Raw genomic sequence first — 26167 nt, forward strand, 5'->3', positions numbered from 1 at the left:
TGTTTTACAGCCTGGAGAAATTCTTTCAAAGAAAAATGGAACACAAAATCAACATATGTCGTAGGAAAAGCTACGGCTTCTCTAGGTAAGCAGACTAAACAATAAACCTTTATACAAAACAGCCTCTTCAGTACAATTCTTGAAGCCTTAATTTCAGTTCAAGATTGCCCAGAAAAAAATATAAAAAGCTCCTTTTAATTAATAAGTGAACATTTCTAAAAAGTTAGCTTTATACACAAAGCAACACTAGCTGTGGAGCTAGCATCAAGATGGACATTCTTTTCCCTATTATAATGCAATTGTAATTATGTTCCTTGTGATTTAAAAGGTTAGTCAAAGAAAAGAAAAAAAACAGGTACTGAATTTATATATCTTTTCTGTTTCTTTATATTATGGATGAAATGATGGTATCATTGAGTCAATGGCAAAATTCCCATTGACTTCAAGGTGGCAGGATTTAACCTGTTGTTTCTGTGCTGTGATCTACCATCAAAGAGTTAAAGAAATCATATACACTCTTATAACTCTTCACGTCTTTAAATCTGTGTTCATGTTTAAGTCTGACCTACATGTCCCGTGCTAGTTTTGTTAATTTCTACATCACAGAGGTAAACAAGATATAAGAGAGGCTGTAAAGAGACAAGAGCACAATTTAATTCTCATTTTTTTCTGCTACTGTTAGCAGTTATCGGTGTTATTTTTAGTTTTATGAGCAACCAAAATCTAAATCAGATAGTGCAGAACATTTGCCATTTTGCTAGGAGATTGCTGGATAAATCAATACTGTGTTATTTAAAGTGTACACAACTGGAGGTTTTCCCTCCTATTAACTTGGCACATTTTTAATGATATGTTAATTTCATTTAAACTCTATCTGTTTGTAAACTACAGCATGCTAGATTACATTATACTGTTTGAATTAGAAGAGAAATTTATATGGCATCTGTTCTGTTACAAGTCACATGGTGTTCTTCTTTAGCAGGTGTCAGTAGCTATGTGATGTGATTGCTCGTACCTGTCTCATTGCCTATTCCACCATTATTTGGCTTAAGTACATAGCCTGAGCAATTGTTCTGTTCCCTGCAAAAATATCTTCTAATTACATGCTAGTGAGGACAAGCAAGACTCCAGAGCTAGATATGGGTTTTATTTCCCTCAGTATGAATTGATAAATCTCACCATGACTATGAAGCTGCATGAGAGCCTCAAGGAGACAATAGATCAGTTAACTTTGTGTCAGATGTTTTGCTTTTGTTCAAGAGACCTAACATGTTTGGTGATATTTAGAGTATATGTATTAAGTAAAGACTGATACAGTTGCTGAATGGTTGCTTAGCATGGACATATTTTGGAATTAATGGCTAGAAGTATAAATGAGATTTATTTAACTTCAAATAGAAGGTCACAATTAACAATACCCGTCAAGATAAAGAAAATAATATGGATTGAAAGGAGGCTTGAGTCAATTGCATCTGACCCTGTTTAATTAACTTCTTGGGATTTCCACTATCTATGCCTTATGGTAAATAAGAGACATTGTTCTCTTGGATTTTCAGCTTTTGTCCTTCATCACAGAGGGGAGATGCACACTAATAAGCTACATCCATATCCTCAGCAGAAATGCAAGTGCAGTCACAGGGAGTATATCCTGCTTTGTGCAGGAAGCCAGCAGTAGCACCTTTACCCTCCTGTAAATTTGGGGCCCATGATGCTCCAGCAACAGGTTCCATGATGAAATTTAGATACTCCATAATGCCCCATGTTGCTCTCCTAATATAGTTCCCTTGGTATGATCAAAGATCAAATCCTTAGCTGGTACAAAATACAGGACTAACAAGATGGTTTATTAGATGATGAGCTTTCGTGGGCCAGACCCACTTCCTCAGATCAAGTAGTCGAAGAAAATAGTCACAACCATATATACCAAAGGATACAATTTAAAAAAATGAACACATATGAAAAGGACAAATCAAATTTCAGAACAGAAGGGGGATGGGTGGGGGGGAAGGTGAATGTCTGTGGGCTAATGATATTAGAGGTGATAATTGGGGAAGCTATCTTTGTAATGGGTAAGATAACTAGATCCTTTGTTTAAACTCAGATGTAGAGTGTCGAATTTTAGCATGAATGACAGTTCAGAGGATTCCCTTTCAAGTGCAGATTTGAAAGGTCTTTGTAGTAGGATGCAGGTAGTTAAGTCGTTGAGTTAAGTCTTATAAGTTATAAGATCAAGAACACATATTCCTGCGCATCCAGAAATATAATTTATGCTATCATGTGCCGAAAGTGTCCGTCTGCTATGTACATTGGACAGACGTCTCAAACACTTCGCCAAAGGATCAATGCCCACAAAACAGATATCAGACAGGATGACAAAGAAAAAAGTTTCTTGCCATTTCAACTAGAAAGGACACTGTCTCAACGACTTAACTACCTGCATCCTACTACAAAGACCTTTCAAATCTGCACTTGAAAGGGAATCCTCTGAACTGTCATTCATGCTAAAATTCGACACTCTACATCTGAGTTTAAACAAAGGATCTAGTTATCTTACCCATTACAAAGATAGCTTCCCCAATTATCACCTCTAATATCATTAGCCCACAGACATTCACCTTCCCCCCCACCCATCCCCCTTCTGTTCTGAAATTTGATTTGTCCTTTTCATATGTGTACATTTTTTTAAATTGTATCCTTTGGTATATATGGTTGTGACTATTTTCTTCCACTACTTGATCTGAGGAAGTGGGTCTGGCCCACGAAAGCTCATCATCTAATAAACCATCTTGTTAGTCTTTAAAGTGCTACATAGTCCTCTATTTTGCTTCAGCTACACCAGACTAACACGGCTACATTTCTATTACTATTCTTAGCTGGTACCTTACTTTAAAAAATGATTCAATTAAATCTAAAGAAAGTTCATAAAAGATTGATTAAGTTGGATCTTCTTTTTCTATTCACGTGTTTCTGAAAATAAATTCAGATTGTCACATTCTGTGAAACAGTATATGTTGTTGTTACTTTTCATATAGTGGAAGAAATTGGCCTTATTCCACAAGGAGAAAAGAGTGGAAATGCTGAAAAACTAGCCAGATACATTTGTGCAAGTAAGTATGCAGAAATCTTTCAATTAAGGGAAATTTATTTTAAACTTGCTTCAAAGCCTACCATAGACAATCTGAATATAGTGCATGTAGAGGTTTTCAATAGAATCCTGAAACTCCATTTATTGGAATGCTTCAGATGTCACCAAAACGTAAAAAGGTTTGTGCTATACAGTATCCAAACAGTATAGTAGTTTATATGGAATAAACTGTACATTTTAATAATAAAATACATATATTATGGTTCAGACAAAGTGGCATTTATTAGTTCAGTTAGCCATGATATTTGTAATGTAATGAAAGCCAGAGCTGCAGCTATAGCCTGTTTTTGTATCTTGATGCAACTGATATTCTGTGTCCCTTGACACTGACTTTCCTTGCTTCAGGATTAGACTTAACCCCAAACCAAATAAGGTTGATCTGTTCCCTAAATCCATTGAATACTGAGTTAGTCTCTCCTTGCAGGTATCAGAATATTAAGGAAACTGCATTACACGGTCTCAAAGAGACAGAGAAAGTGCAGGTTTAGGGAGATATCTGGCCTATAAAAGGCAATTCTACAGTTGAATGCTTTCTGCTGCAAACAAATAGGGTAAAAAAGAAAAGCTTGGTTTTAAGGACGTAGGCAGTGTCCGTCAATAGAACAGAGTGACCCAAGTATTTGAAAAGCCATTTTATCTAACCAATAAAATGAAAATTGTCCACCAGAAGCCACATGCAAAAATGCAGATGGTGATCAAAGCAGTTATTCTAGCTGTTCGGTGAATTACTATAGCTGCTGTCTTCAATACTTTATTACTTGACCCTATTTCATCATTCAGCTAGAAGATACACGTAGTCAGCAAAGTGCTCAGATACTAACTATAATGATGGATCAGGTCAGAACCTAGATAGGATTATGTTTTGGCCATTGGACATAACATTTGTTATGGGGAGAGGGTTGTTATTATTACAGTCTTTATGTATAATAGAGATTTGTATATTTAAATGAAAAAGTAGAATTAGTACAGCCAAATTTTTTTATTAATGGAGAGGTTGCATGATTTCTTTTAAAAAAATGAATAAGCAAAATTGGATCATCTTAATAATCAAGAATGAAAACTGCTAACTTAAATGAAAAAATTACGCAAATGAAAAATATAGTCTTGACATAAAGGCAAGACTGCAGAGGCATAAAAGAACAATTCACAATCCCTGTCATAAAGATCATATGAAACAGAAGGTTTTCTCTGATTTTTTTTAATGTGGGTAACTGTGTAATTTTGGGATAAAGGTTAGTATTTAGGGGTTTTGCAGAAAAGGTATATTTTGAGGAGGATTTGAAAGAAGAGAGAACAGATGTCTGAGCTATGTAATCTCTTGATTTCCCCCTCTCCCCCTCCTTCCCCCAACACACACATTCTCAGAAAAAAAATGTAATACCAAGGATTACTTTCCAGTGAATGGAATTGTTACATTTTTAGGAAATCCGATAATAAGAAAAGACATGAATTGTGCTAAAGAAAAATGACCTTTAAGAGCTCTGTTGATTGCTCCAAGACAGTTCTGTATTATGGAAGTGGAAGTCTTTATCTGATCCAAATAAATGACTGTACTGTTGCAGTGACTACAACAGCAGCCCTGGAAAAAAATAGAGGATTACCTACTTTGCAGGTTCAAAAGTAATGAAAAGCATGGAGGGCAAACTGGCCCCTTGTTTCAAATCAAATCTTTTTTGTTTTGTTTTGTTTTAGTGCTTCTTATTTTACTTTTAGGGGGATAACTTGTCCCCATCTGGGTTTGTGTATTAAAAGCACTGGCCACTCCCTGATAAGCTTAATTTCACTGCCCTTCTCCTTAAAAAGTTATGTAAGTACCTTGTCTTCCCCTACATGTGTTCTCCATGGTTTGGACAGACAGTGGTCTTCTGGTAAAATATATCCCAGCTCTTATTGTTCACTCTGCTTGAGCCAGCAAGGAGGGAGCTGGTGCTGATGTAGGCAGCCAAATAAGGAACAGTACCTTCTGGTGAGAACAAGGGGAATTACATCCAACAGCATCCTCTGGAAGCCACCAGCCAGACAGCAGGATCTTCACCCTTAATAGCAATTTGAGAAAAATTTCTGGGCTGAGGGCAGCTTCTTTTTAGATCACAGGCAACATTTTAGATTAATATAGAATTTCAGGACTCTCAGGGCATGACTACACTGCAGCATTATTTTGAAATAACATAGTCCGCGTCTACATAGCAGGCAGTTATTTTGGAATAATGTTGAAATACTGTCAAGCTGGAGGACTTCTTACTCCGACTCCTGTAACCCTAATTGTACGAGGAGTAAGAGAAGTCAGAGAAAGAATGCTCTATTTCAAAATAAGTGCAGTTTAGATGTTCCTAGTTTCAAAATAAGGTGTTTTGAAGTAGGCTACACCATTGACATAGCTCAATTTGCGTAGCTAATTTTGAGTTAGGCCCTGCTGTGTAGATGCATCCTCAGTGTAATTCCAAGAAATGCAATCCTGAGTGTATCACAGCAATACAGAAAATTTCAATCAGTAGGGACTTCTGTTGTGGATACGAACATAATCAAATTCGGACTTGTCACTTTGGGGATTAAGAGGAACAATCAATATATCAAATTATTTATAACAATATCTCAAGTAAGAGATAAATTATAATAATATCCTGAATTAATGTTTTCCATTATGCACTTATCGATCAGCCATTTCTTTTTGCTTATACATCAAATTAAAAATAAGGAATTAAAATGAGAAAACTAAATCTAGATGGAACAGGAAGTTGTATGTCATTAATATTTTCTGCCATCATGGAAAAAATATACTCTAGAAGTGGTGACATTTCTTTTTATTATTTACTTTCCATGTTTTTGGTGATGACTTTGGCTTAGCTAATCAGGAAAATAGATCAGTTGACTGCTTAATTAAATGTTTAGTTTTGGTCTTTTTTAAAGAAAAATCCTTTTAACTTAATTAGAATTTAATGTCTTTGTAGTGTTGATTATGTAAGTTAGAGGATGCTTTTGGGGCCCGTGCTTGTTACATTGTATATTGATACAAAGCTATTGAACTATTAATCTTTGCTTTGTAAACACAAGTCAAAAAGGATTAGTGTTACTTTCTAGATATCACATTGGCATTTCAGTTAACTGACATGAGCTTTGGTTGGGCCAATATTAATTTATTTTGTCTTTATCTCACAGAATGCTTTTCTGCTTTTTATCTCAATTTGTTGTCGTTTCCTGTAATTTATTACTAACATGTCTCTGTGTCCTAATAAAACTTCAGATTGCAATTAGGATATTCAGATCAATCTGTGTTGACTGCTAAGAAGGTCCTTCACTTAGATTTTTACTATAGTGTCTGTTTTTTCCCTGAAGGCAACTTTGGTGCTTAATTCTGAAAACCAAAAATCTCCTTTCAGTGCTTAAAATAAACAACCCAGTCTGTGGTTTATTGTTCTGAAAGACTCCTGGAAAAACTCTTTAAGAGGAAATTGAATTATCAATTAATACATTTTGAAAGACCCCACTTATTTAAAAAAGAATAATATAATTGTACTGAATTTTGGCTCAGACCTTTGTGTGCCTTAAAATATATTTTACACTAAGGGTACGTCTACACTGCCACACTATTTCGAAATAACTAGTGTTATTTCGAAATAACTTAGTCTGCGTCTACGTAACAGGCAGTTATTTCAAAATACTGTCAAGCTGGAGGACTTCTTACTCTTACTCCTGTAACTCTTATTTTATGAGGAGTAAGGGAAGTTGGAGGAAGAGTGCTCTATTTCAAAATAAGTGCTGTGTAGATGCTCCAAATTTCAAAATAAGCTATTTCGAAGTAAGCTATGCAAATTGACCTAGCTCAATTTGCATAGCTTATTTTAAGTTAAGCCCTTCTATATAGACGCACCCTAAGTATCCTATAAAAAGAAAATGTATGCACAGACTTTATTAGAATATGTCCACTGCTCAGATGTTTAGTTCTGAAAAGTCTCAAAGGGTTTCTTGTTCCATTTAGGATCAAAGAAAGATTGATTTCCATCGTTTCATTTGCTTCTGATATATACCCCCATTTCGTGAAAATATGAATTCCCATGTTGGGATCTCTTTTGGGTGGTAAAAATAACAGTTGCAAAAGCCTTTAAAAATACCTGCTACTTGAAGTTTGATTAGAATATCAAGTATGGTGTAGTATTTCAAGTTGAAATATATTTGAGGGAGCTTTGTTATTTCTTATGCTAAAAGTAGACTCAAAATATTAACTAAACATTAGCCAAACCACTGTTTTGTTTTAACAGCACACAGTGTTGGGCAGCTGCATAGAAAAAAGATTGTGAAGACTATTCATATATGCCTGTCTTCAGGTGGACCTTTAAATAAATAGTGATCCAGATTAAGGATGTTAAAGACTAGTCAACTATCTGACAAGGTGGGTGTTTCAAAGCAGCAGCTCTGCCTGAAGCCCAGGGTCAGCTGAGGACTCCCCAGCTGATCCCGGGCTCCGCGCAGCATTTCCACAGAATCCAGGATCAGCTCGGGAGTCCCCAGCTAACCCCGAGTTCTGGGGAAATGCCGTGCAGAACTCGCGATCAGCTGCGGAGTCCTCAGCTGATTCCAAGTTCCGCTGAAATGCTGAGTGGAGCCGGAATCAGCTGGAGAGTCCCCAGCTGACTCCGGGCTCTGCGTGTCATTTCAAATCGGCAGCACAACAAGGAGCCCAGGGTCAGCGGGGGCCTCTGTGAGAGCGCTTCCACTTTGAAATGCACAAGAGCTCCCGCTGGGGACGCTTGTGCATTAAAGCTGGCATCCCACATGCAGCCTGGAGTCAGCGGGACTTCCCACTTGCCCTGGGCTGCACGCTGTGTTCCGCATTCCTCCTTTGAGCCCAGCAGGAAATTCCATCGACTACTTGACCAATAAATTAACCGCAATTTACATCCTTAGTCCAGCTTGGCATCTAAAGAATTAGATGGCATTGTTTTTCTCCCTCCATCATCCCCCCCTCACCATCTAGCTCAATGAGGTCCTGATCCTGATTGGTGCTAACATTTTACAGGTAAATGTAATCATATCCTTCCTTCCTGTATTATCTTTCACCCTTATTTTCTAAGTATACAATAATAATAATTATTGCAAGAATTTTCTGAAGCAATGGCCTAAATTAATAATTTTAAAAATCCCTAAAATCCAGCAAAAGAGTTAACACACTCCCAAAATATAGTTAGTGCTATTGCATTCCCATCCAATGGGGTGCTTCAGTTCGCAAACACTGCAGTCATTCTTGTTGGAATTAGGGTCTTCATTTCCATGACTGCCATATTAAATAGGGTATATAGATACAGAGATTCCAGTGATAGACCCCTTTAAAAATGCCAAAATAGAAATCTGAAATACCATCCCCACAGCTGTCGTTAGGATTTATGGGGCCCTATGCAGTACTATTAAATTGGCGTCCATATTTCCCCAGGCATCCAGGAGTGGGTCATTTTTTAGAGATGAGGTTTTATATCTTCAGCAAAACACTAATGAGTTATTTTAAAGCAAATTTTAAACTAAGGACCTGTAGACTGACACAATAAATTCAAAAGTTGACAGTACAGGTTGGACCTTTCTGGTACAGCTTTCTGAACATTCCCAACTGGTCCTGAATGAGGGAATTTGCTAGACCAGGGGAGGTCCCCTGCTACCAGCCCCCCAACCCACTGCCCCTCCCTACTTCTGGTCCCATCTGCCCACCCCCCTGCTGAGCTGCTGTGCTGCTTTAGCCCCAGCACCCAGACTGCCGCATTCCCGGCCCCACTACCGGAGTTGCCGTATCTGCCATGTGCCTAACCCGAGCTCTACTACTAGGACTGCCACATCCCCTGCCTTGGCTCCACTGCCGGGGTTGCCGCATCCCTGGTCCCAGCCCTGCTGGGCTCTAACCCACCAAACCTCTTGCCACTGGGGCTCCCAGCGAGCACTCCCTGGTCCAGGAACATCTATGGTCCTGCCGGTCCATGGATGTTACCAGACCAAAGAGTCCCGGTTTTGGGAGATCCAACCTGGGGTTGGCAAATGCCTGTTGAATGGCTTCATTACCACTTGAATACAGGCAGTCCCCGGGTTACGTACAAGATAGGGACTGTAGGTTTGTTCTTAAGTTGAATCTGTATGTAAGTCGGAACTGGCGTCCAGATTCAGCCGCTGCTGAAACTGACCGCCAGTTCTGACTTACATACAGATTCAACTTAAGAACCCCAAGCTTCCCCAAGTCAGCTGCTGCTGAAACTGATGAGCGCTGATTCCAGGAAGCCTGGGGCAGAGCAACTCTGCCTCGGGCTTCCTGTAGTCAGTGCTGGTCAGTTTCAGCAGCGGCTGACTTGGGGACGCCTGGGGCAGAGCAACTGGGGTGCTGCTGGGTTGCTCCAGTAGCACCCTTCGGTGCTACTGGACCAACCCAGCAGCACCCCAGCTGCTCTGCCCCAGGCGTCCTGATTCAGCCACTGCTGAAACTGACCAGCAGCGGCTGAATCAGGACCTGGGGCAGAGCAGCTGGGATGCTGCCGGGTTGGTCCAGTAGTGCCCAGAGTGGGTGCTGCAGGACCAATCCGCAGCGCCCCAGCTGCTCTGCTCCAGGGTCCAAAACAAAAGCCTGGTCTGCTGGGGGGGGGCACAGTATCCGCGCCCCCCCCCAGCAGACCAGGGGCACCGGAGCAGCTTACGAACGGGGCTTTCTCGCCCCGGAGCTCGCAGGTAGCAATCCGCTACCTCGACCTCCGGGGCGAGAAAGCCCCGTTCGTAAGTGCGGATCCGACGTAAGTCGGATCCGCGTAAGTCGGGGACTGCCTGTATCTCTTTCACAGGTTCAGTGTTATGCTAATAGGTCTGGAAGGCTTTTTAACTTTTAAATTAACTAGATCTTCTCCAGCCTTCTCATTCTTTCAGCTGACGTCAGCAAGCTCTTCCCTACATTACAGCAATAAGGGATGAGGGCCATCCAACTCAATGGGTAAGGATGGGTGGGGAGGCTCTTTTGAGACACCATGGTAATAGGAATAAGAGTCTCTCCTTCCCCACAAGTAAGGAAATAAAGTTGCTAGAGGTAACTCTGGAACATCTTTGCAAGGTGTCAGGGCCGATCCCCTCTCTGGCACTCCAAGTGCAGAAGATAAGGGCCTGCAAAGAACCTTAAATACCTTGCCTCGATAGCAGTGGTCACCAACCAGTAGATCAGGATCTCCTGGTAGATCTTGGAACCTTTGCCAGGAGATCCTAACTGGTACGGCCAACAGGCTATCAAGTGCCAGTATTGCAGTGCTCCTGCCCCCATTGCTGCACATCACCTGCCCTTTGCTTTGGAGCTGTCCCCTCAGGAGCCTCCTGCTTTCTGTGTAGGGCAGGGGAAGCAGAGGATGTCAAGGTGCCCCCTTTTCCCACTCTATATCCTCTCTCACCAGAGCAGAGAGGAGCACAGCAGGATTTGGGATGGAGTTTGGGTGAGCCTGCCTTAGCCCCACTGCACCACCACCCAGGAGCCACATGAAGCAAGCAGTGCCCAGTTGGAGCCCATATCCCAAAACCCTACCCCAGTCGTGAACCCCCTCTTATACCTCAAGCTCCTGTCCTAGCCCCGAGCACCCCTGCATCCAAACACCCTCCCAAAGGCTGCACCTAGAACCCCCTCTGGTACCCCAACTGCCTGCCTGTCCCAAGTTCAGCTCAGAGCCAATCTCACACTCCAAATCCCTTAATCCAAGACCAAAGCCTGCACCCCAACCCTCTGCCCCAGCCTAGTGAGAGTGAGGGAGAATGGGGAAGGGAGAGAGGATGGAGTGAGCAGTGGTGGGGCCTCAGAGAAGGCTCAAAAAGGAGGTGGGGCGGGGCAAACGGCATTTTGAGGTAGATCTTGGATTGAACTTAAATTCAAAAAGTGATCTTGTGCTTAAGAAGGTTGGAGATCACTGCTCTATAGGCTCTGCTTACAAAAACTCCCCAGAGTTATAGATGCACTGGCTCTGAGGGAAAAAAACCTCAAAAGCTGCAACCGTCAAGTGATTTACTCTAAAAAGAAAACGGGGGAATACTTGAATTCCTCCCCTGGGGGTACCCCAAGCTCTTTTGTCCCAAAAGAGCTTGAAAAAAAAGACAAAAACAAGCGACCATGGTCTGGTACTGACCACTCAATCTAGGTAGGCAGACATGCACACACACAGACCCTCTTACTTTCCAGGACACAAGAATCAAACCATCACCTTAGAAAGATCATCACCTTTTATTAACAAAACAAAAGATATACTTGATAAAGTTTACTTGATTGCTAGGTGTTACAGAGCAACCAAGTAAAACTAAAACACAGAGGGTATGTCTAGACTACAGGGTTTTTTTGAAAAAAGTGGCCTTTTTTTGAAAAAACTGTACCTGCGTCTAGACTACCACTGTGTTCTGTCAACAGTAAATTGAAAGAATGCAGCAGTTTTGTCGATGGTGGTAAACCTCATTCTAGAAGGAATAACGCCTTTTTTCCAAAGTCATCTTTTGAAAAAAGGCGCTATTGCATGAAAACTGGGCTTTTTCGAAAGACAGCATCTAGACTCTCTTTCGAAAAAGTAAGCCGCTTTTTTGAAAAATCTTCTTGTTCTCTAGATGCTCTTTTTCAAAAGAGGCTTTTTCGAAAGATACTTTCAAAAAAGCCTCTTTCGAAAGAGGTTTGCAGTCTAGACATAGCCAGAGAAAATCTGTGGGAACAACTCTTAGATAGTGAATGGGGGAGGGAAGGCATTGATTCACACAGAGAAGTTCAAATAACTAAAATAAAGAAAAATACTGTTATCGTGACTAGATACTTCATGACTAGATACCTCTACTTGTGATTCATGCTGATCTGTATTTCCAGGTCTAGTTCACTCCCATGTCCAATATTTCTTATAGGCATGGTCATTCTGATTTCTGCATCTGCTCCCTCCAGCCCTTAGCTTAGAATCACACACAAAGGAAGAGCAGACCAGGTATCTATATTTAATTCCAATTTCAGCACTGTAACCCCATTGGTTCTTCTGGTCCCCTGCCAACACCCTTTCTAGCTACCTAAGTTTAACCTCTGAGTCACTGGATGCTGGTCAATATTTCTACTATCCATCACACAAGCATTCTGTCCCTTTCTTCAGTTGCCTGTTCTGTCCTCCACATATCATGACATGTCATGGAGATATCCACAGCTCGTACGGCAGCTATATTCTGTCTGATTAAGCCTTTGAATAGGAAATCAAGTGTGTGCCTGAAAATTGGGGAGAGACTGATGAGGAGATAACTTACATTTTACTTGGTATTCTCTTGGCAAAGGAAATAGAATATAGAAATGCAATTTATCTTTTTGCCAGATCTTTTTAACCAATGTATTCATACTGTAGCAATGGAATCATTTTTAATTTACATGCTAAATAGACTCTGCCTTCTGAATTGCAGATGTAGCTGGAACTGCAAATGTTTTCAGTGATCTTAGTTTTGTACGTGCTTAAGATGAAGAATACTGGATTTTCAGTATATATTCAAAATTTTGAACTTTTTAAGTGTCATTTGTGCTCACAGTCAAAAATGTAACCATGATTTAATTTCGCTAATATGTTTGTTTACAGGGGAAGCACCTAATTCATCACCTCTTCTTTTTCCTTGTGGGTCTCTGAAAAGAGAAGTTCTTCCAACAATACTCAAAGAAAAAGGTGGTCACAGCCTTTAGAGTTTAATATTAATGTGTTAACTTATTGTTGAAATCCTCATCCTTTCTCAAAATAATGGTAAAAGATTAAAGACTTATTCTTCATTGTGAACCATCCATGGATCTGTATATATTGGATTGTACTGTGAGGCTCTGAGAAAGGACTGAGAATCAGGAGAACTGAGTTCTACTCCCACCTCTACTACTGAAGCTATCTCTGGCATAGGGAAGATAATTTGATTTTGCTCTTTAGCTTAGTTCCCCATTTATTTTATTCACAGTGAGATTGTGAGGCTTAAATGGTGTTTGTAAAGTGCTTTGAGATCTTCTGATTAAAGATAGCTCTAGATATGTAAAGTACTTTAATTGACTTTTATAACTCAAAGTGCTCAGGAATCTTTTGAAAGAAATATTCTTACATCTTAGTCTTTAAAGTAATTTATTTTTAATGCAATTAATATTATAGTGATATTGCAATGGAATAATGGGAGTTATCCTGTTTATTTGCTGGCATATTTTCTCTTTTAATTACAGATATTTCCCTGGAATGCCTTACTGTTTATCAAACTGCTCAACATCCCAGTCTCCAAGAATCCTTGAAGAATTATTTCTCAGAACAGGTATTGCACCATCAAAGGTCACCAGCATAAATGTAAAACTTTCTGATATATACACAAAACTTGATAAAAAACTGCTTTTTCCCCTCAGTTATCTGCATAAGATATTGTTGTGATGACGCAAAACCTAAGGCCAACAAACAAGCTTCCTATATTCTGTTCTGACACTGAAAAGAATCCCTTGGCTATAGTTTTAATCTTTTGGATACACTGAATTAGTCCTTAAAATTGGAAAAAGCACCCAAAAAATTTTAGTAAATACATTGCCTTTTAAATATTATAGTAACAGATGTTAAAAGTCCTAAAATATATAGATAATAATGCCTCTGTGGGAGAAAAAAACCCAACCTTTGATGTTAGACTTTTCAAATTTTTTTCTAGTTTGCAAGTTGTGGTTTTTGTTAGGATTACTGGAAACAGCAATTATATATTCATCTTGTTCTTTTTTATATGTTTAACAAAAATGAAATTTTGAAAAAAAAATTGGTTTTAGATCATGTTACATCAGAGACAAAATTACTAAAGGCATTTAATGATTTACTTACTCATGACCATAATTGTAGGATCTCTGTCATGGAATGTGTTTACCACAACTTCATGAATCTGAGTCCAGCACTAATTATCAGCTCTGCATGATTGCTGAGCCAAGTTCTTATGCTGAATTTGTATTTGAGAATGTGTTACTGATTCCATTTTAAGTGTAAAAATTTTGGATGATAGGCTATCCTCACATATATCAGTTTCTTAAAATCCATTCTAAAAGTGTCTTTTTGCCATCTAATAAAGGTTGAGGCTAAGGTCAGTGGATAGCAAAATAAATCTGGAGCCGCTGGTACACACTTTTGTTTTCTCAATATTAGATTATTAGAATGTTCTTATTTGCAGGAACCTGCATTATAGTTATGATTTAGCTTATTCAGAATGCAGCTTTGCATACTTACAGATGCTTGCCTGAGCATGTTATTTTTGATTTAAAGTCTCTGCATTGACTTCCTGTTAAATTACATATTGATTTTGAAGTTCTGACATTCAGAGTCCTGAATCACTGTGGCCCCACCAGCCTTGTTGTTATGCTGTGCTATCTGTATGTTTCCAGATGAATATTAAAGTTATAATTCTCAAATTATATGGCTTCCCCAGGTCATAAATGTGAGTAAGTAGCAGCCAGGTCATCTTGTAATTTTATATCTTTGTTATGGAATTCATTGCTTGTTGTCATTCAAGGCAAAGCAAATACAATGTTTATTATAAGCTTCTAGTTCTTATGTTTTGATATTTCTATTGTGGTTAACTATACAGTGCCCTGCATAAATATAGGCTGGTGGTGAGAGGGGTGAATCTATCTTAAAGTGTATAAATGCACTTGGGCACTGATGCCTAATTTTAGGCTCTCTGCCTTTTACTGGAGTTCATAACCCTAAGTTAGGTATCCAGGCTTCCTGTGCAATGAATGGGGAGAGTCAGATACCTATTAAGGAATTCACCAAAGCCAGCATGCTGAGTGGGGATCTGCCTAAGTTTAGTAAGCAATGCTGTAAAAGGTAAGTCTTAAGCCCCACCCTCAAAGGGAGTTAGGTTTCTAACTTTGCTCAGGATTCACAGCTGTGAACTTTCCTCTCAAATTAGGCACCCTTCCATATGAAAAATATAGGAGGTAGTATTTTCCTTACAGCAGTAGTCCAGTAGTCATATCTTCCAGGAGAGTGCCCTAAACACTGGGCTGTAGATACTCTTGGTGAGTCTCTCTCTCTCCTGTTGAAGCAATTACATTTTGTTGGGTGTGAGAAACTGAGTGGCTGAGAGAGTTTAGGATGAAGAGGGAGAATATGCAGGGTGGGAGGGACCCAGAATATATCCAGAACTGAGACGTGTCTGCGGAGAAAGTTAGGAGAGTAGTGTGTGGAGGTTTCCTGTTTTTCAGGAGTAAGAGAATATAAAGAATGCCCCATCTGGTTCATTAATATAGAAAACATCTTGGTCCCCATTAAGGATGTTAAGAGGTGGGTAATTGGTAATCATGTAGTCGATTCAATTTGCATTGACCACACAATTAGTCGATAAGGGAAGGTGCTTCCCTGCTGTGGCTCTCCAGTTTAAATGTAGTAAGAGCCAGGCATACAGGCAGCCCTGCTCTGACTACATTTAAATTGCAGAGCCGCAGCAGGGGTAGTTCCTGGACCCGATGCAACCCGGGACTGAGCTGGGCTTACTCAGTCTTGACTCGTGCCGGGTCCAGCAGTCCCAGTGGGGACCTGGGACCCCCTCCCATGGACAGGAGCTGCTGCCAGAGCAGGCATCCCTGCCTATCCCTCCTCCCCCACACACACTGCTGCTTCTCATGGGGAAGGGATTCCTGCTCTGGCAGCAGCTCCTGTCCATGGGAGGGAGCAAGTGGCACCATGGAGACAGTGCTGTGGGAAGCCGGCTCCCCCCAGAACTGGCTTCTGCTCCCCCTTCCCCTTACTGCCTCTGATATAGAGACAGCATGGGGCGGGGGGAAAGCAAGTACAGCCGCTCTCCAAGTTACGAATGAGTTACGGACCAACACTCGGTCCGTAATTCCAACTGTTCGTAACTTGGATCCCATAGAGTTACATGGCGACCGTGCTGTTCGAAAGCGCGAATCGCCGTTCGTAACTCGGATCCTCATTTATGACCACTTTGGTCGTAAGTGCGGATGGTCGTAAGTGGAGGTGGCCGTAAGTCGGGGAGCGGCTATAGTCAGAGTACCCTATAAACCTAGGCTTATCGGGTAGTCAATTAATCAACTACTCTTTACATCCTTAGTCCAAATCCTTACTCTTTACATCCTTAGCACCAAAGAACACTCAATTTTCACATGACCTTGGAAAATGGATGGTAGAAAAAACAACACCACACACACACATGAAATTCAGTTGGTCCCTTGTGTAGCGCAGGCTAGGCACCACAATAAATCCCTCTATAAATCCCTCCTCAAGAAATCCCTCCTGTTAGCTGACTTGAGCACTTTTCAGTTGACAACACGGTATCTATACGGAGACTGCTAAAGAGATTGATATGAGTCAAGAGAAACATGTTCCCACCTGTTGTTCCGTCTTTACTTTTATACAGGGTATTCCAGAAAGCATCACATTCTTTAGTCCATCTGGTGTCAGATTTTGTCTTCAGCACATTCAGAAGTTTTCTGGTGATTTTATTAATCAAATTAAGGTAAAGTATCCAATAAGTATCCGATCGAGCTAAATTTAGCTAGACACATAAATCTAGCTAGAAACATAAAGGTTAAAAAGATGACATTCTACAAATATATTAGAAGCAAGAAGATGACCAAGGACAGGATAGGCCCATTGCTCAGTGAAGAGGAGGAAACTTAGAAATGACAGAGGTGCTTAATGACTTCTTTATTTTGGTTTTCACCAAGAAGTTTAATGGTGATGGGATGCCTAATATAGTGAATTCTAGTGGAAATGGGGTAGGTTTAGAAGTTAAAATTAAAAGAAAAACAAGTTAAAATTACATAGAAAAGTTAGTTGTCTTCAAATCACCAGGGGCTGATGAAATGCATCCGAGAATACTCAAAGAGCTGATAGAGGAGGCCTTTAGCTGTCATCTTTGAAAAAAACATGGAAGTCGAGGGAGATTCCAGAAGACTGGAAAAGGGCAAATATAGTGCCCATCTATAAAAAGGGAAATAAGAACAATCCAGAAAACTACAAACCAGGCAGTTTAACATCTGTGCCAGGGAAGATAATGGAGCAAGTAATTAAGGAATTCATCTGCAAACATCTGGAAGAAAATAAGATGATAGGTAACAGCCAGCATGGATGTGTAAAGAACAAATCATGTCAAACCAATCTGATAGCTTTCTTTGATACGATATCAAGCCTGGTGGATAAGGGAGAAGTGGTGGACGTATACTTTAGTAAGGCATTTGACACTGTCTTGCATGACCTTCTTATCAATAAACTAGGGAAACCCAATCTAGATAGTACTACTATAAGTTGGGTGCATAACTGGCTGAATAACTGTTCTTAGAGAGTAGCTAACAACTGTCCATGATCATGCTGGAAGGGCATAACAAGTGGGATTCCACAGGGATCTGTTTGGGGACAGATTCTGTTGAATATCTTCCTCAACAATTTAGATGGTGGCATAGACAGTTCGATTATTAAGTTTGCAGATGATACCAAGCTCTGGTGAATAGGGTCATAATTCAAAATGATCTGGACAAACTGAGAAATGGTGCAAAGTAAATAGGACAAATGCCAAGTACCCCACTTAGGAAAGAACAATCCATTCCACAAATACAGAATGAGAAGTGACGGTCTAGGTTGGAGTACTGCTGAAAAGGATCTAGGGGGTCATAGCGGACCACAGGCTAAATATGAATCAACAGTGTGACACAGTTGCAAAAAAAACCAAAATATGATTCTGGCATGCATTAGCAGGAGTGTTGTGAGCAAGATTCAATAGTCATTCTTCTACTCTGTACTGATTAGGCCTTAGTTGGAGTACTGTGTCCAGTTCTGGGTACAGTTCAAGAAAGATGTGGAGAAATTGGAGAAGGTCCAGAGAAGAGCAACAAGAATGATTGAAGGCCTAGAAAACATGACCTATGAGGAAAGACTGAAATAATTGGGCTTGCTTAGTTTAGAAAAGAGAAGACTGAGAGGGGAAATGATAGCAGTGTTCAAGTATCTAAAAGGGTGTTACAAGGAGGAGGGAGAAAAAATGTTCTCCTTGGCCTCTGATGATAGGACAAGAAGCATTGGGCTTAAATTGCAGCAAGGGAGGTTTAGGTTGGACATTAGGAAAAACTTCCTTATTGTCAGGGTGGTTAAACACTGGAATAGAAGACCTAGGGAGGTTGTGGAATCTCCATCACTGAACATATTTAAGAGCAGTTTGGATAGACATCTATCAGGGATGATCTAGACAGTGGTTGGTCCTTTTGTGAGGGCGCTGGACTGGACTTTAGTAAGGCAACTTGAGGTCCCTTCCAGTTCTAGTATTCTATGATTCTAAGTGTTAAAACATAGTGAAGAGGAATGTGGTCTATTTGTTTGATCAAGAGATGGGGAATCAGACCATTTAAATTGTTTTCCTTAGTACCACTAAGTTACTCTTGTACAAGTCATCAGGGTTTTCTGCTTAGCTGTCTGCTTACTGGCCATTGTAAAGGACTTTGAGTTTTTCAACTGTGTGTGACTAATTAGTTCAAAGATGTATTTCTTTTATTTTTTAATTAAATGTCTTAGATGACTAGTGCTAGTTAAAATAGCTACCTCTTTCTTTCATAAATCACCTGTTGACATCTGTTTTTATAAGGTATAAGAAATGAGTAATTCATTAGACTTTTAATTTTTGATTTCTTCGGTTTGAAAATTCTTACTACCACAGCGCTTTAACTAGATGATAATGAATATGATCAGTTTTTGAAAGTATTTTTTTAATTAAAAGTTCTACCCTCACATTTATTCATTTAAGATCATCTGTAGCCAGTCAGAGCTCACTGAGAGGCTGTTCCCCATCTGGGTCAGTGAGCAGCCACTCCACTTACATCCACTGGCCCCCGGTAGTCCTGGGACTCGGGCCTATGATCAGCCCAGTTCAGTGGTTAACAAGCCAGTCTAGGTATTTAGGAGCCCAGGCCTTGGTTCTGGGCAGGGTGATAAAACAAACAGTCTATACAGTTAGCAGTTCACACTAGCAGTCAGATCTCCTTGTTCAGGAGGAGATCCGGCAAACACAGGCGTTTGGCCTGAAGTGATGGAGAGGAGTAGACTGTCGCCCAGGGACTAGGTATCAGAGGAGGATGCAGGCCCAACCACTCTACTGCGTCCCAGCCCAGAGCCCCAACAACAGCAGAGCTGTCTGACCTGTCCAGACCAGTCCTCTGCCTCCCAGCCCGGATCACAGGGCAGGCATCTGACAGCTGGTCCCTGACTGAACTCCTGGCCTGACTTCACCTTCTGGTCAGATGAAGGGTTGGGGTCAGGCTCACAATGGGGCTTTTCCTGCTCCGGGTCAGTGAGCTGCCACTCCACCTCACTACTTATCACACAAATTAAACTAATATGCTGGGAAACAGAGGTACCTTGTTAAAGTATCAATTAGGTGGTTGGTACCTTCAAAAATTCAAATGGTCACAAGCTGCAGCTGTTATGGAGATGGTTCTCCATCTTGTGGACAGGTAGAAATGAGGTTCAATTTACCACAAATACAAAGCTTCTTCTGTTTGAATTTGAGCAGTGTCTCTGTGGTAATCTGTTTTCAAATGAATCATTTATTATTCAGGATTATGTCCTTAGTTGAGAAACAGGGCCGCGTACTTTTCTGGACCACTTTCTGATACAATGTGAAAGATATTTGAGCTGATGGGAAATTTCTCTTCAATTCCCCACATTCTCATATAGTTCTTTCTCTTGTGGCAGAAGAAATGTCTTCCTACAGGAGTTTGAAATCACACTAGAAATGACGTGTAAAATTCAGATCAGAATATGAACTTTTCCATAATTTCACTCTTCAAATTAGGGACCAGCAAAAGAGGTTGGATTTGTAGCAGTGATTCTCAAATTTTTTGGCCTGTGACCCACCTGGCTCAATGCAAACCTTTCCACAGCCCACCAGTTGCTAATGGAAACTCGCCGTTAATTATATAATAATGCCCGAGCCATTTTGCTAGAGCTGTAGCTAGGGAGACTGTTTTAATTTAACCAGTAAGAAAAGAAATATTAAATAGATTAAACACTTTAACTTTCTCATGTTAGTTTATCCTGGCTTCACATGAGGCCACTTCAGGCCTGACTAAGGACGGTGTACAGGCTGTATATAGTACCATATAAACAAATGCCTTACCACGCCAAGCAAAATAAAAACAACTCACGTGGTAGATACAACATCACAATGTGTGCAAATGGGTCTCTTTCCAGCAGCTCCCTGCAACACTGACAATCACTATGAATGCCCCGTTAATAAGTTGGAGAGCCCATTTGGGCAAGCATATCGTCCAAACCCAGTGGGACAAGGAGGAGACCAACAGACATATCAACTTGCTCGAACTCAGGGCAGTACGCAATGCTTACATACATTTCCTCCCACTGATTCAGAACAAAAAAATACAAATACTTACAGAGAATGTCACCACAATGTATTATATCAATCGACACGGGGGGAGGACCCTGATCTTACCAGCTCGGCCAGGAAGCGGTCCAGTTGTGGAAATAGTGCATTCCACAAAACATAAGCCTGATCGCAACCTGCCTCCCAGGCAAAGACAGCATCCTGGCAGACAGCCTCAGCAGAAACTTCCACAGAATCACGAGTGGGAAATCAACCCCACAATGCTGAAGCACCTATTTCAGAAGTGGGGATTCCCAGTGGAGGACCTATTTGCCAGCCATGAAAACACACAGTTCCCATACTACTGCTCCAGAGTGGGCATAGGCCCCCGCTTGTTTGGAGATGCATTCAGCATAAAATGGGAAGTACCCCTCCTATATGCATTTCAACCTTTTCCACTTATTCAATACAACATCCTGAAAATCAAACAGAACAGAGCCAAAGTCATACTCAGAGCTGCAAGTTGGCCCAGACAGATGTGGTATCCTTACCTGTTGCAGATGACTGCCTTCTTCCAGTCTGGTCCCTGCTCACACAACAGAAGTAGCAGATCCACCATTCAGCCGTCTATACACTCTGTCTTCATGTGTGGAATATAGTTGTCTGACTCCTGTGGAAACGGAGTAACCCAACACAGTATAGCAAATCCTGATGAGCTCCTGCAGACCTGCAACCAGGAAAATATACAAACAAAAATGGAACCATTTTACTGTGAGGTGCTCAAAACAGAAATGCACTCCAATGGAGGCCAGAGTTTCACATATACTTAGTTACCTATTACACCTACATCAAACTAGACTGTCACTGAGGCTATGTCTAGACTGCAAGCCCCTTTCGAAAAAGCCTTTCGAAAAAGAGCATCTATACTACAACCAGTACTTTTGAAAAAGCAAGCCACTTTTTCAAAAGAGCGCACCCAGGCAGTCTGGATGCTCTCTTTTGAAAAAGCAGAGTTTGCATTACATAGCGCCTTTTTTCAAAAGAGCACTTTTGAAAAAGGCGTTCTTCCTTGTAAACGAGGTTTTCTGCGGTCAAAAAAACCTGCCACATTCTTTCGATTTACTTTCCAAAGAATGCAGCAGCAGTCTAGACACAGGGGGAGTTTTTTGTGAAAAAAGGCCACTTAAAAAACAAAACAAAACCTGTAGTCCAGACACACCCTTAGCTCCATTAAGGTACATGTCACTGTCCTCACGACTCTACATCCTCCTCTACAGGGTCACTCCTCTTTTACTCACCCTTCCATTGAAAGGTTCCTCCGGGACTTACACAATATTTTCCCACCAAGAAAAGCGTCAATTCCCATGTGGACTTTAACCTTGTACTTAGGGTGCTAATAGGCAAGCCCTTCGAACCAAAAGCTACCTGTTCCCTTCTACATCCATCATTGAAGGTTGCCTTTTTGGTTGCAATTACCTCCGCAAGAAGGGTGGGTGAGTTAGGGGCAAACCCCCCATATACAATATTTCATAAGGACAGAGTGGTCCTACATACTCATCCAAAATTTCTCCCAAAAGGTCTTACCTCATTCCACTGTAATTAATCCATTTATTTACTGTGAAAGGAGGGCCCTCGATAAGTCTTTACTGTTGCCAGACTTGCAGTGCAGACTAACAATCATACCTTGTGAAACTTGACCATGAAAATAAAGCCTTTTACTTTATTATGTTTGACAACCTTTGTGATATCTTTCACAGAGTTACATGGTGATATTTACATATAGCAAAAAGTAAGGGGGATGGGAATTCATAATATTTATGTAGGCTAAAAGCATCAGTAGGCTGTATCTGGGAATCAGGAGCAGTTTGTGGATTGAGTTGAACAGCAGGAAAGTAAGGACTTGATCATCATTTTTATGTAGCACAGCAGTTGCTGAGAATTACTACAGAGTTTCCAGGGACTGTGGAAATAAATCACCAACCAACTGAAATTATTAATTTAAAAAGCAGTTGAATGGTGATGCAAACAGTTCTTTCAATATCTCATGTGCTTTATAGTTTTGAATATAGCATCATATTTCTTATTATGGCATGAAGAACAAGAGAGACATTAGATCAACCATAGGTGCTACTGTTCTTGGAGTTAATAACTACAAAATTAATTACAGTTTCTGGGCTTTGCATTTAAGGAAGTACAAATTCTCTTATGTGTAATAATCTTAAACTCTGTCCTTCCTGTTAAATTTTTAAATTATTCTTTGGATTTAGTGAAAATTATATTAAAGCTGATGCTGGCAGTTTCTGATCATATACTTTAGGTGAATGACTGACATGATGATTCCAGTATATTCCATAATATAGAGTAACATGAACTTGCTCAAAAAGGCCACATAATTTTCTCTCTAGCAAAGTTGTCAGCATTGTGGAATGTATGCACAAGGCGAGTTACTCACATATAGTAGGATTTTAGGATTCTTACATCCCTCATGAGTATATTAGCCGTGTCCTCCTTTCCTATTATTGACCGATGCTCACTTGTTGCGTCTTACTAGTAAGCTAAGAACCTGCAACAGAATCGCCTAACGTGAATTACAGTGTTACGAGCTTTGCAGAAACTTTTTGCCTCAGAAGGAGGTTTTGGTCTGACTTCCCTAATCCATTTCCTCGTTTGGGTAGAATTAGATTTTCTCATGATTATGATGAGCCAAGAAGAGTGCCTGCTTGAATTGGCAATGACAAGGCGGATGCATGTTAGAATCTATCTTCCTTGAGCAAGAAAACAATAGGATTTTTAAGATACTTGGACCAGTGAACTAAGCCATAAGCTTTACTTAGTCATTACAAAGCAGCTAAATTGATGCATTACTTTAATATAGAAAACCCTCAGCCCCAAACAGCCTTTACAGTTACGTTCCCAAGTTGGATATGTTCATTAAGTTTGATCAGAGGCAGGACAGGATGATAGAAGATACTGAAGTAATGTAGCAAGAGCTTATGCTAACACCACATCTGATTACATTAGATACAAGTATAAATATTATTTGTCATTTCAGTTTGCTGCTATCGGTCCAACAACAGCAGAAGCAATAGAAGTTGAAGGAATCCCAGTGAGCTGCACTGCAGAGAACCCTACTCCCCAAGACCTCGCTGCTGGACTCAAAAAAGCCCTTCACCTATAGAATTGCCGTTTATTGAGAAGCACCACGTGTTGCTATAATCCTCCTCCAGAAATCTAAGGCAATTCATCACTGTTTAACAGGGATATTAATTTTGATTTTTTTGTTAAAAAACAAACAAACAAACAAGCGCTTTCCCTTATCATTCAATACTTCCTTGACCATCAGTCTGCTAACATCACTGTGTGGTGGGAGTGGAAAAGACAGATTAATCGATTCAGATCAACTTTATGGCTAATACACATACACAAAACCACATTGCTCTTTAGCTTCAATATCGTATTGTTTGTGAGTATGTGTTGGGGCTTAAAGAGATTATGGTAAATAATTATAGTTACAATAAAAAGTCTATTGTAAAAGTTGTTTTAGAACTCTGTTCCCTATTTACTTCAATAAGCACATATATTTGCTTAGATAATGGTTATAGAGCGTGGTACTAAAATATTAAGAAGCTTTTTATTTACATAGCTTGTATCAGTCATGGACCTTAACATTACAGAACAACACATAAATGTCTCATTTGCTGAAGGCTTCTATTGGTTTAAGTCAAAATGAACTGAATGAAGTTATTTAAACAAGAAATTCCTTGCCCAAGATAGTAGTTTAAAATCAGATTCCAATTCTGCTCTGCTGCTCACCTTGAAATTGTATATTTGGGTGTCGGACTCCAGCCCAGTTATCATATAGGAGTCCAGAGTGGCTCAGTAACTTAGGCTGAGATAGAATTGCAGTATAAGAGCTGTGGGAATTTGTATCTGTTTTTGCCTGTGTGTATTGAAAATCCTGACAGTGTGCAATCTTTAATTACTCTGCTCAAGAATAATGGTCAATACTGGTAGCAGAAATTCAACATAAAAATCTGCTAAAACTCTCTGGTGCTGCTGTGTTCACTGAATGTAGCTGCAAGTCTGTATATAGACATGTCCCAAAGGAAAAATGAAAGAGAATGAATAGAAAACAATTGTTGACCTTCTCTCTCCCAGTTTTCTTTAGCATGATTGAGTGTATGCTAAGCCCAACTGTATAGTGTTCAGATTCAACTATCATTTTATCATGCCATAGAAAATATGCAGCTCGTGCCTTCACTCAAAAATAAAACCATTGCTGGCGGAGGATTTGGAAATCTGCTTAGGTTCCGTGCAATATACCACTCGGAAAGCTTTGAACTTTCAGCAGGTTCATGGTCTGAAATATGTCAGATACCTGAGAGCAGATTTATATGACAGTTACAGTTCGAGGGGAGGGGAGGCAGAAAAATGAACTGGAAACAGAGAGACGAGCATAAGTGTTTCTCATGGTTACTTTTATATCTGAACAGCATGGCTGTGTCTAGACTGGCAAGTTTTTCCGCAAAAGCAGCTGCTTTTGCGGAAAAACTTGCCAGCTGTCTACACTGGCCGCTTGAATTTCTGCAAGAACACTGACTTCCTACTGTCTGAAATCAGTGCTTCTTGCGATAAAAATATTATGCTCCTCCCGTTCGGGCAAAAGTCCTTTTGCACAAAAGGGCCAGTGTGGACAGCTCAGATTTGTTTTGCGCAAAAAAGCTCCGATCGTGAAAATGGCGATCGGGGCTTTCTTGCGCAAAAGTGCGTCTAGACTGGCACGGACGCTTTTCTGCAAAAGCACTTTTTGCGGAAAAGCGTCCGTGTCAATCTAGACGCGCTTTTCCACAAATGCTTTTAACGGAAAACTTTTCTGTTAAAAGCATTTGTGGAAAATCATGCCAGTCTAGATGCAGCCCATTAGTATAAGGTGAATCCAATTATTTACCTATTACTAAATTTAGACGTTTCTGATACACACCAATATCTATAAATCCCATATAAGTAACATATTTAGTGCACAATCTGGTATAAAAAAAGTGGAGAAAGTATAGTCCAGAAACATCCATTACTTGCTGGTAAACAGGAAATATTGACTGATTCACTAGAAGTTGCAATCTGTATACTGTATTTATTAATATTACTGTGCAGTGTGTTGCAGGATCTTTTAAAGACTATGAATAAAACCCAAACAGGTTCTGTTCTTAAAGAACTTACACTCTGAAGACAACAAGCACCTAATGATTTACCAAATAGCCCTTTTAGTGTCTATTGGCAAGTAACTTAAAACTCAGTTACACCACCTGCAAGAAAACTCCAAGGATGTGGTGACAGGGATGTAAAGGAAGTTTGTCCCCAGTTATTCTGTTAGGGAGTTTTCTCTCCTGATTGTTCAAGACCCAGAGTTGGCCTCCAAGCCCTGTGGTCACAGGAAATCAGCAGGACCCTAAGGGTCATCAACATGGAGGCCCTTGTATGAGTTATGTAGCCTTGATATCACTTAGGGCTGCTGCAATCAGCAGCCACTTAGGTTCCCAACACTGGAGGGGGAGCATCATGGAAAGATAATAATGTGGGGCTAAATACTCTTGCTCTTTGCAGGACTAGTAAGGGTACATGCATACTCCTCCTAGTTCCTGGGATTCCCTGACACAGTTGTAATGGTGTTTGTAATAGAGTGACAATGGTGCCTAAAACAAGGAACTCTTG

At 40.3% G+C, this 26167-nt stretch overlaps 1 protein-coding gene across 3 annotated transcripts in view; it reads left to right on the top strand.

The window, feature by feature from the left end:
• Positions 1-23996, top strand: part of UROS (uroporphyrinogen III synthase) — a 47521-nt gene extending 23525 nt beyond the window's left edge. For 2 of the 3 annotated variants that reach the window (XM_075935289.2, XM_075935290.2), the window contains exons 5-10: positions 11-85; positions 3033-3107; positions 12718-12801; positions 13332-13417; positions 16508-16606; positions 23511-23996. In XM_075935289.2, coding sequence (XP_075791404.2) covers positions 11-85; positions 3033-3107; positions 12718-12801; positions 13332-13417; positions 16508-16606; positions 23511-23636 — 545 coding nt within the window. In that variant the 3' untranslated portion in view covers positions 23637-23996. The remainder of the gene's footprint in view (positions 1-10; positions 86-3032; positions 3108-12717; positions 12802-13331; positions 13418-16507; positions 16607-23510) is intronic. The other variant, XM_075935291.2, reaches the window with a different exon arrangement.
• Positions 23997-26167: the final 2171 nt, after the last annotated feature.

This window comes from Pelodiscus sinensis, chromosome 8, assembly GCF_052426305.1.
Source record: "Pelodiscus sinensis isolate ZL-2025 chromosome 8, ASM5242630v1, whole genome shotgun sequence".
Taxonomy (NCBI): Eukaryota; Metazoa; Chordata; order Testudines; family Trionychidae; genus Pelodiscus; species Pelodiscus sinensis.